The sequence below is a fragment of the Cyprinus carpio genome, chromosome A9 (assembly GCF_018340385.1).
Source record: "Cyprinus carpio isolate SPL01 chromosome A9, ASM1834038v1, whole genome shotgun sequence".
Classification (NCBI taxonomy): Eukaryota; Metazoa; Chordata; class Actinopteri; order Cypriniformes; family Cyprinidae; genus Cyprinus; species Cyprinus carpio.
Window position 1 is genome coordinate 2,194,140 of NC_056580.1, and position 13,177 is coordinate 2,207,316.

The following is a 13,177-nucleotide window of genomic DNA, read 5'->3' on the forward strand; positions in this document are numbered from 1 at the left end:
AATTAAATAACAAATCAGTGGTGTGCAATATTGACAAAAAATGATATCTCGGTAATTTTCTGGGATTTTACCGATAATGATAATTAACAATATTTTGCAATAGAGTGTGTTATTGTGATGATATCTTTTCTCTAATTGTGCTGACAGCTGAATCCTGAATATTTTGATATTCTTCATATTCTGTGTGGTCAGTTCACAACAGTGATAGAAATTAATCATTTCCAACAACTTTTATGGGCAGTTTTACCTTTAAGCCATTTTTTTTTTTTTTTTCTAAAAGTGTGCACCATCTTTTAAGTCAAATTCTTGCATTTGGGCTATTACCAAGCAAATGAAATCAGTATCAACAAAACTGATCTTTGCATTGCAGAGGAAACACAGAGGCGGCATTAGAAGTGGCATTTAGATGTATTTACTGATGAATCCACCTGTAGCATTAAAAAATTCTGGAGGTTGTTAGTGTTTTTAGTTTTAATGTAACAGTATCAGAAATTGCTTTGTTTACTGTGCATAACTCGAAAATAATCTTGTAAATGGTATCAGTCAGTCAGTATTCCTGTATGGGTTTGATGACGTCTTACCCTCTTTCTGCTCTGTCACGGTGGGCGTCTGTGTCTCCTTCGTGTAGGACACCACCTCTTTGGGAGGGAAATCCACGTGGGTCACCTTCACCATGGCCAACTTCAGAGGACCACGTCTGGGAGGGCACACACACACACACACACATCATAAGAAGGAACAACGCCCACATTGTTCAACCATCTAAAGGAAAAACAGCCATCAGTTCTCATGGGATCTCTTTCAATATTGTTCAAAAGCTTTAGAACAAGACAGTGTATTAGTTTAACTTTTTTTTGGTCATTATATAATTTCTAAACTTGCATTTGATTATTTTGACAACTTTTATTCTAAATTCTATTAATCATGTTTACATTCACATCTGTGATGTTTAAAGCATTAGAATCACAGTATGACTCCATGCTCATGATCACAGTCCAACAATCCCTCGTGACTACTTCCTCTAGAGGACTGAAAGAGCAGAAGTGAAGGAGAACGAGCAGAAAGTGTGCAGTACCCCGGCTCAGAGTGAAGCAGGAGAGTAGAGGGGTCACAGTCCCAGTGCAGACTCCTGTTAGTGTCACAGCCACGGGACAGGGTTACAGACACACAGAGATACAGCAAGACAGAGAGGCGGTGGTTAAAAACACAATGTTACAGTCCTTCAGAGCAGTTAGAGACGAGAAGAAAAGCTTCCATACACATGAGACAAACACAACACAGAAACAGAACCAGATGTCCGATGTGGATATCATCTGCTCAAAGAGACCCACCACACATACTTTAAATCACACTATCTTAGATTCTGTTCAAATAAGAGAATTTCAAGTAAATACTATAAACAACTAAGGCGGTTTTAAAATACGTGCTACAGAGCAACAGTTACAAGGTGTAAATGTAGGGTTTTGTCTCAATTGGTTAGTTTTAGGTGTCTCTCTAAAGTGAATTCATTTTAAATTTAACGTGAGATGACATTCGCAAACTTTTTAGAGTCAAATATGGTATTCAAGGAAAAAAAGTTAAGGCTGGACTTCACTGGGAATTAGATGATTTAAAAAAAAAACTATATAGCAGTTAAAAATAAGAGGGCAATCTCTAAAACATTCTATATTCATAAAAATTCTTCTCAATTTTTGCAAATTTTGCAATTTTTTTCTGTTTTTTTTCCTCACTCAGGAGATCACTTTTAGAACTGATAACTGAAAAACTGATCATTTTTAATTTTTGGCCTACCAAAACTTACTTATAAATATCTTATGCTATATTATTACTTAACATTGGATGCATATTCAATCATTCGAGTGCTTTTTTCGCTCAAAAACAGAGGTGCGTAAGTTCAGATCAATGAGGCCAGTGACCAATCACTTCCAAAAAGAATTTACAAAAAGACTGAATACAAAATGTGTTGATAATATAACATAATGAGAGATTTACAAGCTATTTTAGCAGCACAGCCATTTAAAACTGTGCTTATAAAAGGTCCCCTCAAACACCAAATAGAGGGATTTCTTCAGGTTTCAGAAGTAGAAAAAAAAACTGCTGAAAATGGAGCATTGCCTTTACAGGTTAAAAAAAAAGGCAATTAAAGTATAATACTAAAATATTATTTTAAATGGTGAAAGTACAATATTTGACTACATTTAAAAAAAAAAAATCCATATAAAAATCAAATAAATACTACTTTGGTGAACAAAAAGACATAGTACTGAAAGCCCTTCTCAGTAACTCAAATACTCCAAATACTGGATAATAATAATGACAGCGCCAAGTGAAAACTGCTGAAACAAAGCAATCTAGTTTAAACCCAAATGCATCATTAAAATACTTACAGTCATCTCATTCTATGGTGTGGAATATCTGTTTACAAAATAAAATGAACTCATGAAATTAATTTTTTGTTATTTTCAATATGACTAATAGACGACTTCTGGTGTACATTAAAAAAGCAATGAAATCCTTCCAGATCATGAGACACCAGCGGAAGCACAACCTGAGGCTGTGTGTGGTCAGGAGAGCATTAAGTGTGAGTGTGACTGTGATGAGGGAGCATGTGTGTGTGTGCAGCCGGTAACATGACCTGTGTGTGTGTGTGTGTGTGTGTGTGTGTGTGTAGGAAGTGCTGAAGCAGTGCGGGATATGAGTGGACACGGAGCCCCGGGGGCATCTCTGTGTGTGTGTGTGTGTGTGAGTTTCTGCTGTAATCAGGGGTTAAACGCTCCTTACAGCAGCTCTACAATGCTCCCACAGGTCTTACTGTGAGCTAATATTCACTCTTATTCTATAAGGGTTTTATATTTATATTGTTTTACTAGTTTGAGCCTAGTGGTTAGCTCATGTGCTCCAGAAACGTTGAGCCTTGGGGCTCATGCAGGTAATGTGGGTTTAGTTCTAGCCTGTGTCCCCACAGAATAGGTCCCATTTATCTGCTGAAGAACAGTTTCCAGCTTCCCCTCTATTTTCACTGTCAATAATAAACGGTCAGATTTTTTTTATGCCCATACTAGAATCTGGTATTAAAGGGGTCATATGATGCTACATGCACTTTTACAAGTTGTTTGAACTGAAATGTGTGTTGGCAGTGTGTACACAACCACCCTAAAATTATATATAAAAAAAAAATCCAACCGTGTTTTTTTTATCTGCTCAAATCTTTACCCCTTTCTCAAATCGGGACCGCTCTCGATGGCGCCGCAGACGGCTGCTTCAGTGCTTGGCTCTCCAGTGTTTGTACTGTTTTTGTTCGTTTTTCCTGTTTTTTGTTTAACAAACACGATCAGTTTCACCAGGGAAGAACTGCTGAACATTCGAGAGAACACACCACACAGATCTTTTACCGGATTTCAATTATTCAGACGTTTTACTGAACGTTGTTGTCGGCGGAGCAGCGGCGCTGATCAAACGCTTCAGGACGCGCAAACGGGGGAAGCGAGCTGGTGCGCTCGTTAGACTCAGGAAGCGCGGATTTCGAACGCCGTTGCCTAGCATCCATCTGGCAAATCTCCGCTCTCTACCCAACAAAACGGACGAAATCCTTCTGCTCTCTCGGACAAATAAGGATTTCTCACACTCTGCTGCTCTGTGTTTCACGGAAACCTGGCTCAATGACGCCATAAACCGGACAGTGCGCTCCATCTGCCGGGCTTTCAGCTGTTCAGAGCGGATCGCGACGCAGAATCAACGGGGAAATCGCGCGGCGGCGGGACATGCTTTTACATCAATGAACGGTGGTGTACAGATGTAACTTTGTTAAAGAAGATGTGCTGCTCAGATCTCGAAACACTCTTCATTAACTGCAAGCCGTTCTATTCGCCGCGGGAGTTTCACTCGTTCATTCTGGTGAGTGTTTATATCCCTCCGCAAGCGCACGTAAGTCTGGCTTTACAGAAACTCGCTGACCAGATTACAGAGACAGAACAACAACACCCGGACTCTGTTTTAATCATTCTTGGGGACTTTAATAAGGCCAATCTCTCCCGTGAACTGCCAAAATACAGACAGCATGTTACATGTCCCACCAGAGACAGTAATATATTGGATCACTGTTACACCACAATAAAGGATGCATATCACTCTGTTCCACGAGCAGCTTTGGGACTGTCTGATCACTGTCTGGTTCATCTTATACCAACCTACAGGCAGAAACTTAAATCTGCTAAACCTGTAGTAAAGACTGTAAAGAGATGGACCAACGAAACAGAGCAGGATTTACAAGCCTGTTTTGACCTCACTGATTGGAGTGTTTTTGAAGCTGCTACCACCAATCTGGACGAACTCACAGAGACCGTAACATCATATATTAGTTTTTGTGAGGATATATGCATTCCTACCAGGACTTATTTAACATTCAACAATGATAAGCCATGGTTTATAGCAAAACTCAGACATCTTCGTCAGGCCCAAAGAGGATGCCTACAGAAATGTGGACAGAGTCTTGTACAATCAGGCCAGGAACACACTGAACAAAGAGATTAGAGCGGCTAAAAAGACCTACGCTAAAAAGTTGGAAGACCAGTTTACTTCCAACGACTCAACTTCAGTGTGGAGTGGACTGAGAGCCATCACTAATTACAAGACACCATCCTCCTGCACTGAGGCTAATCAACGACTTGTTAACGACCTGAATGAGTTTTATTGTAGATTTGAAACCCCCAACACCCATTCTGACCATCTCTCTACACAACCGTTAACACCTCCTGCAATCCCCCCTCTCCACACCTCCTGCTCTTCAAATCTGTGAAGATGATGTGCGCCAGGTCTTCAGGAAGAACAAAAGAAGAAAAGCACCAGGCCCAGATGGCGTTACACCAGCCTGTTTGAAAACCTGTGCTGACCAGCTGGCCCCCATCTTTTCACAGATCTTCAACAGATCTCTGGAGTTGTGTGAAGTGCCTCCCTGCTTCAAACGCTCCACCATCATCCCCATTCCAAAGAAACCCAAGATTACAGGACTTAACGACTACAGACCTGTGGCTCTAACATCTGTCGTCATGAAGTCGTTTGAACAAACTGGTTCTGGCTTATCTGAAGGACATCACTGGACCCTTACTGGACCCCCTGCAGTTTGCTTACCGAGCAAACAGGTCTGTGGATGATGCAATCAACATGGGATTGCACTTCATCCTGCAACATCTGGACAAAACAGGGACTTATGTGAGGATCCTGTTTGTGGACTTCAGTTCGGCTTTCAACACCATCATCCCAACAGTCCTCCAGACCAAACTGACCCAGCTCTCTGTTCCTAGTTCTATCTGTCAGTGGATCACCCAGCTTTCTGACAGATAGGCAACAGCTAGTGAGACTGGGGAAATTCATGTCCAACAGCTGCTCCACCAACACTGGTGCACCCTCAGGGTGAAGTTCTCTCCCCCCTGCTCTTCTCGCTGTACACCAACGACTGCACCTCAAAAGACCCCTTTGTCAAGCTCCTGAAGTTTGCAGACGACACCACACTCATCGGTCTCATCCAGGACGGTGACGAGTCTGCTTACAGACAAGAGGTTGAGCAGCTGGCTGTCTGGTGCAGTCTTAACAACCTGGAGCTGAACACGCTCAAAACAGTGGAGATGATCGTGGACTTCAGAAGAAACCCCCCTGCACCTCCCCCCACTCACCATCATGAACAGCACTGTGGCTGCAGTGGAGTCATTCAGATTCCTGGGAACCACCATCTCTCAGGACCTGAAGTGGGACAATCACATTGACTCCATTGTTAAAAAGGCCCAACAAAGGCTGTACTTCCTTCGCCAGCTGAGGAAGTTTAACCTGCCACAGGAGCTGCTGAAACAGTTCTACTCAGCCGTCATTGAGTCTGTCCTGTGCACTCCAATAACTGTGTGGTTTGGGTTCAGCTACAAAATCAGACATCAGAAGACTACAGAGAACGGTTCGGACTGCTGAAAGGATTATTGGTACTCCCCTGCCCACCCTTCAAGAACTGTATACATCCAGAGTGAGGAAAAGGGCTCAGAAAATCACTCTGGATCCCTCACACCCAAGTTACCCCATCTTTGAACTCTTGCCATTTGGCCGGCGCTTCAGAGCCGCAAATACCAGGACAGTCAGGCACAAGAACAGTTTCTTCCCCCAGGCAATCTACCTCATGAACAGTTAAATGTTCCCCACTTATACAATAAAAATGTGCAATATCCTTATATTTATTTGTTACCCCTTCATCCTAGTACATCCCTGCATCTTACTCAATCCAATTCCATTATCATTTATAGCACAATTGTTTATACACTTATTTATCTGCAAAGGGTTTTTATTTTTTTATTTTTTTTGACTGTGTGTTGATGTCAGTGTTGTTGTCTTTTGTGTACTGGAAGCTTATGTCACTAAAACAAATTCCTTGTATGCGCAAGCATACTTGGCAATAAAGCTCTTTCTGATTCTGATTCTGATTCTGATTCTGATCTCAGATGCCTGTCTCTATGACATCACAAAAACAGGCTCCTCCCATGATAGTTTGATTGACAGTAGCGTTTCAGACTGGACTGGCGTCTTACCTTAGCTCCGCCCAGAGTGACTGTCATCAGTCCAACACTGTTTCACTGCCGGAGCAGACTGAAGCGATTGATGTGTTCTGTTGTTGGATGTAATTATGAACATAGCAGAAGTCATTTACTCCAGACATCTGAGCCCCTGAAGACGCAGTGGATTAACGTTAAGTTTCTTCCCCCACAGAAGAAGTGAGTGTAAGGTTTTTTAATGAATCTTTGCAAATTGCCTTTCTTAATAATGTGCTAATTAGCAAGTTTCGTGATGAATGGGGCTAAAGTAAACAGTCCCTCAGAGAGCAGAAGAGAGGGGCGGGGTCAGCAGAGCTCATTAACATTTAAAGGAAAGTGCTACAAAACTGCGTGCTCTGAACAGAGCTGTTTTTGACAGGGTAAAAAAAAGGTGATTTTTACACTACCATTAAACTATGTTACAGATTTTCATTGATATGAATCATATCAACTTGTGGAAAATGGGCATCCTATGACCCCTTTAATAATGCACAGCTGTCACCTTACAGATATAACGTAAGGATGAGCAACATTACAGCAACAAAGAGTAAAAAACTCAAAAAGCCTGAACTATTTCATTTTTTGTAGATGCAATTCTGCTTTAGCTTAAAAGGCTGCATCAACATCACTCCGGAACAGCCTTTGCATTAAGATTGCATCTATGATGGTGTAAAACACAGACACGACGGGCCGCTCACGAGGTGAAGGAACACAGCTAATGTTTTCATGTTTCCCCTTCTCTCTTCTCAGGGGTTTTCCAGCAATAAATTCCCTTTTAATTACAGGTGAAAAGCAGCTAATAACAGAGATTTATTCAGCAGAACCTTCCCCTACCTGCTCAGACCTGCAAACAGACACACAAATACAACACCACATTCACAGAGAGAGAGAGAGAGACAGACAGAGAGAGAGAGAGAGAGAGAGAGAGAGAGAGAGAGAGAGAGAGAGAGAGAGAGAGAGAGAGAGAGAGAGACAGACAGAGATATGTTTAGAGAGAGAGAGAGAGAGAGAGAGAGAGACAGACAGAGAGACAGACAGACAGAGAGAGAGAGAGAGAGAGAGAGAGAGAGAGACAGACAGACAGAGAGAGATACATATAAAAAAAAACAAATAGAAAGAATATAATATAGAGCACACCTCATAGACTCGATCACAGCTATACAAATCGGAAAATTTAACATTTGGTTAAAAATCCAAAAAGACATTGTCTCCACAGAGCGTCCCATATTCTTGTGTGCTATATACCTTCCCCCAGCTGAGTCCCCCTATTACAGCGAAGAAACCTTCTCCATCCTGCAGGACGAGATTAGCCATTTCCAGACTAAAGGGAATGTGTTAATGTGTTGGCGATCTAAATGCCAGAACTGGAAATGAACCAGACTTTGTCAACACACAGGGAGACAAATATATCACAAACACCAGCCACTCTCTGCCCTCATACCAGCTAAGAAACAATTATGACAAATTAACAAACAAAAGTGGGAAAAGCCTTCTAGAGCTCTGTCGGTCACTGGGCCTGTATATAGTGAACGGTCGCATACGGGGAGACTCTTTCGGTTGTTACACCTTTAATTCTTTCTTGGGCAACAGTACTGTAGATTACTTCATCACAGACATTGACCCAGTGCATCTCAGGGCATTCACAGTCAGTCCTCAAACACCTCTGTCAGACCACTGTAACATTACACTATATTTAAGACGAACTCATAGCAATGAATCACACAGACAGCCCTCTCACTTACTAAAGCTGCAACCACCCTACAAGTGGACCAATAACAGCACAGAAAATTATCAAAATGCAATAGAAAGTCAAACGATCAAATTATTATTGGAAAAAATTTATATTGAACACATATTCACAAAATAAATTAGGAATAAATCTGGCACTTAGTGACATTACCAAAATATTCCACCAATCAGCATCCATGTGCAATTTTAAAAATAAATCATCAAAAAGGAAACCAAAAAACACAAAATAAATGTGGTTTGACCATAAGTGCAAAAATATCTGAACAACAGTACGAAATCTTTCGAATCAAAAACACAGAGATCCTGACAATGAAGAACTCAGCCATCAATATCACGAAGCCCTTCGACTGTACAAACAAACTCTACGAGTAAAAAAGGAAGAACACACAGAACAATTATTTCAAGCAATGGAGGAGTCAATAAATACCAGTAACTTCTGGAACAACTGGAACACGCTCTATAGGCCACAACAGGAAGACCTGGTCATTCAAAACGGGAACATATGGAGGACACACTTTGAAAATCTGTACAAAACAACTGAAACAAATCCTGCTCGAAATGAATTAAAAACCAAATTAGAAATCCTAAAAGAAAACAATAAAGACAGTCAGAACCCCCTGGATTTCCCAATCACAGTTAATGAGCTGACAGACAGACTACATACACTAAAACCCAACAAGGCATGTGGCATTGATGGAATATTGAACGAAATGATCAAATACACCAATGACCAATTCAAAACCGCAATAATCAAGTTATTCAACTTTGTTTTGAGAGTAGGATATTTCCCCCCGACACCTGGAACCAAGGCCTAATTACACCAATCTTTAAACAAGGAGACAAATATGAGCCAAACAATTACAGAGGCATATGTGTCAATAGCAACCTGGGCACAATTTTCTGTTCTATTATTAATACAAGATTGCAAAAACTTTCTCAAAACCCACAAAATCCTGGACAAAAGTCAAATTGGATTTCTGCCCAAAACACAGAACGTCGGACTGTATCTACACCCTCCACACAATCATTGATAGACATTTATACCAAAATAAATCCAAAATCTTTGCTTGCTTTATTGACTTTGAAAAGGCTTTCGATTCGATCTGGCACGAAGGACTCTTCCTAAAACTACTGGAAAATGGGATTGGAGGGAAAACCTTTGATTTAATCAGCACCATGTATAAAAACAATACATGTGCTGTAAAAATTGGAAAAAGACGAACAGAATTTTTCTCCCAACAACGAGGAGTCAGACAAGGTTGCCCACTGAGCCCCACTCTATTTAACATATATATAAACGAATTAGCCAAAGCCTTAAATAATTCCACTGCCCCCGGCCCAACCCTGACGGAATGACGGATCAGAAGTTAAATGTCTCCTCTTCGCAGATGATTTAGTCATTCTGTCAAAAACAAAAGAGGGACTACAGCAGCTCCTCGACGTCGTAGAGACATTCAGTCATACGTGGGCTCTCAAAATTAACCTCGCAAAAACTAAAATTAATGATTTTTCAAAATAGATCCAGATGTAGGGAAAATAAATTACATCTTTCGAGCAGGAAACCAAGTCCTCCAACACACCCAGGAATACACATATCTGGGATTAAAACTGAGTTCAACAGGGAACTTCAATCTGGCTGTGAATGAACTGAAGGCAAAAGCACTGAGAGTCTTCTACATGATTAAAAATACTATTCGACATGAAATTCCAATTCAAACCTGGCTAAAAATCCTAAGAGCAATAATTGAACCAATTGCTCTGTATGGCAGCGAGATATGGGGACCTCTAAAAACCCAAGATTTTCTCTAAATGGGAAAAAGAGGAAATCGAAACTCTGCATACACAAATTTGTAAAAAACATCCTAAAAGTAAACAGAGCAACGCCCAAACAACTCGTGCAGAGCTGAATTAGGACAATACCCCTTATTGATCAGTATCCAGAAAAGAGCTGTGAAGTTCTACCAGCACCTGAAGCGCAGCGAGCCGAGCTCATACCAGGCTGAAGCCCTGCGGTGTCAGGAGCAGAACCGGCACCGGAGCGCACTCTCACAGCTGATGCTCAAACTACAGCCAGACCAGCACAGCACCATCTGGCCAAACCAAATTATACAACTACAAAAACAAAACTACATCACCTATTGGAAAGATGCTACTAAATCACAAAAGAAGATGGAACTCTATTTAAAGCTGAAGAGAGAGTATAAACCAGCAGAATACCTGAGCTGTGTGAAAGAGCATAAATTGAGAAAGACCCTAAGCAGATATAGACTGAGTGATCACCGTCTGGCTGTAGAGAGAGGACGGCACAGGCAGAGATGGCAGCCGAGAGAGCAGAGACTGTGTTCACTGTGCTCTCAGAGAGAGCTGGAGACAGAAGAACACTTCCTCATTCACTGTGATCACTATCACAGCATTAGATCACACTATTTCACCAGATTCCAACAACTAGAACCACATTTTATGGTATTACCAAATTCAGAGAAATTAAATCATATTTTGGGAGAAAACTCTATCTCAATCACAACAGCAGCAAAGTATGTAACAGCCTGCCACAAACTACGAGAGTCAGCCAGTGGACAAAACTAAAGTCTGAATGTTGAGACAAATACACACAAGTGTGTTTTTTTATTTTTTATTTGATTTTAATTTGTTGTTATTTTTATTTATTGATTTATAAATGTATTCATGCATTTGTTTACTGATTGATTTTATTGATTATTTGTTCACTGCCTATGTAATGGCCAATGCTTTGGCAATACTGTACAAGTCCCAATAAAGCTCAATTGAATTGAATTGAGAGAGAGAGACAGAGACAGAGAGAGATGAAAAAAAAAAAAAAAAAAAAAAAAAAAAAAAAAAAAAAAAAAAAAAAAAAAAGAGAAATACCTGGGTCCGGTGGCACCCTCTCCTGAGTCTTGGCTCCCTGCTTCACTTGGAGTGCCTGCAGATTTGGCCGTGGGAGACACGGGTGTAGGACCTGAAGAAAGAAAGAAAGAAAGAAAGAAAGAAAGAAAGAAAGAAAATGTCTTAAAAATGTCTGAATGATACTGCATTACATACACAACACAAGTGTCATGTGCGCTCAAACTCTACTAGAGCTTTTCTCTTCACTTTTTTGATGATTTTTAGCACATGTACCTACATTACTGGTCAAAAGTTTGGAACAACTTTTTTAATGTTTTTGAAAAAGTCTCTAACACTTACCAAGGCTATATTGTAAAAACAGCAGCGTTGTGAAATATTCCTACAATTTCAGTACAGTTTTCTATTTGAATACATTTTAAAATGTATGTATTGTAAAAATGTAAAATGCATTTTTGTGATGGAAAAGCTAAATTTACTGCAGTCTCCAGTGTCACATGATCCTTCAGAAATCTTTCTGCTCATTAATAATTAAAGACACTTCTTTTAAACATTAAAAAAATCTGAATTATTCCAAACTCTTAATCAGTACTGTAACACTAAACAAAATAAATAATTAATAAGAATAACAATAATAAAAACAGTTCATACCATCTAATCACAAACTGAAATGAGCATGTGTGTGTGTGTGTTATATAATTAGTTATTAGATAATTAGTTTGTCTTGGTCATGTAAAATTTGACCAAGATTGTCAATGTTTTTAGCCCACTTTTACAGTACTGTTACTTATATTTACAGCGTTCAGATATAAAATATGTCATAAATACTAAATCTAAGTGTTTGATGAAATTAGCTTCATCATCTAAAGTACTGTGGTGCACTTCTGCCCCCTTGTGTTCACTCAATACAGTACACTGCACTGGGTTTCTCCATCTGTTGGTACCACTCTCAAAGGAACTTGTGCTGTTGAACATCAGCTAAAATTCGGGTCAGTGTAGCATATTATTTTCTTAGACTGCAAGGGGTCGTCTTGATAATGCATAAAGGGATCACGGTTTGATATTGTAGGGATATTTTACATTAGATGTCTGACTGAGACTGCTGTGGACGTGGCTTGGCTGTGACTCACCCACAGGTGCGTCCGGTGTGATGCCCATACTCTGCAGCAGAGCGTCAGCCTCTCTGCGCTTCTTCTCCAGGTCTGAATCATCCTGCGGTGGGACGGCCTCCTTCTTCAGCTCAGCCTGACACAAACAAAACAACAAACACTTCATCAAGAAACTCACTTTCTATTGTTCCCAAAGAACAAAAACCAGCAATCTGACTCTGTTTATTTCCACCAGGAACCCTCCTACTGCATTTACTCAGTGTTGACACAAACTGTAGCGTTGACTGCATTCATCAACCACTCCACCCTGCTACTGAAGTTTTTGTAAGAAAAATCCTTAAACACAGTACAGCCCAAAAGTTTGGAAACATTACTATTTTTAATGTTTTTGAAAGAAGTCTCTTCTGCTCATCAAGCCTGCATTTATTTGATCAAAAATACAGAAAAAACAGTAATATTATGAAATATTATTACAACTTAAAATAATAGTTTTCTATTTGAATATACTTTAAAAAATAATTTATTCCTGTGATGCAAAGCTGAATTTTCAGCATCATTACTCCAGCCTTCAGTGTCACATGTAACATCCAGTCTATCACATGATCATTTAGAAATCATTCTAATATTCTGATTTATTATGAGTGTTGGAAACAGTTCTGCTGTCTAAATATATTTGATGAATAAAAGGTTAAAAAGAACTGCATTTATTCAAAATAAAAAAAAAAATGCTAATAATATATATTCTAATAATATATTTTCTCTACTATCACTTTTTATCAATTTAACACATCCTTGCTGAATAAAAGTATTGATTTTATTTAAAAAAAGAGAGAAAAAAAATTACTGACCCCAAATTACTGACCAGTAGTGTATATTGTTATTACAAAATAT

General features: G+C 39.7%; 1 protein-coding gene across 4 annotated transcripts in view; it reads right to left on the reverse strand.

Moving 5' to 3' along the window:
* The window catches only part of dync1i2a (dynein, cytoplasmic 1, intermediate chain 2a), a 41,028-nt gene that overhangs the window by 24,022 nt on the left and 3,829 nt on the right, over nucleotides 1-13,177 (reverse strand). For 3 of the 4 annotated variants that reach the window (XM_042763142.1, XM_042763143.1, XM_042763144.1), the window contains 4 exons: nucleotides 12,308-12,422; nucleotides 11,202-11,292; nucleotides 1,076-1,129; nucleotides 582-697 (listed from right to left, as the gene is read on the reverse strand). In XM_042763142.1, the coding sequence (XP_042619076.1) occupies nucleotides 582-697; nucleotides 1,076-1,129; nucleotides 11,202-11,292; nucleotides 12,308-12,422 (376 nt within the window). The remainder of the gene's footprint in view (nucleotides 1-581; nucleotides 698-1,075; nucleotides 1,130-11,201; nucleotides 11,293-12,307; nucleotides 12,423-13,177) is intronic. The other variant, XM_042763145.1, reaches the window with a different exon arrangement.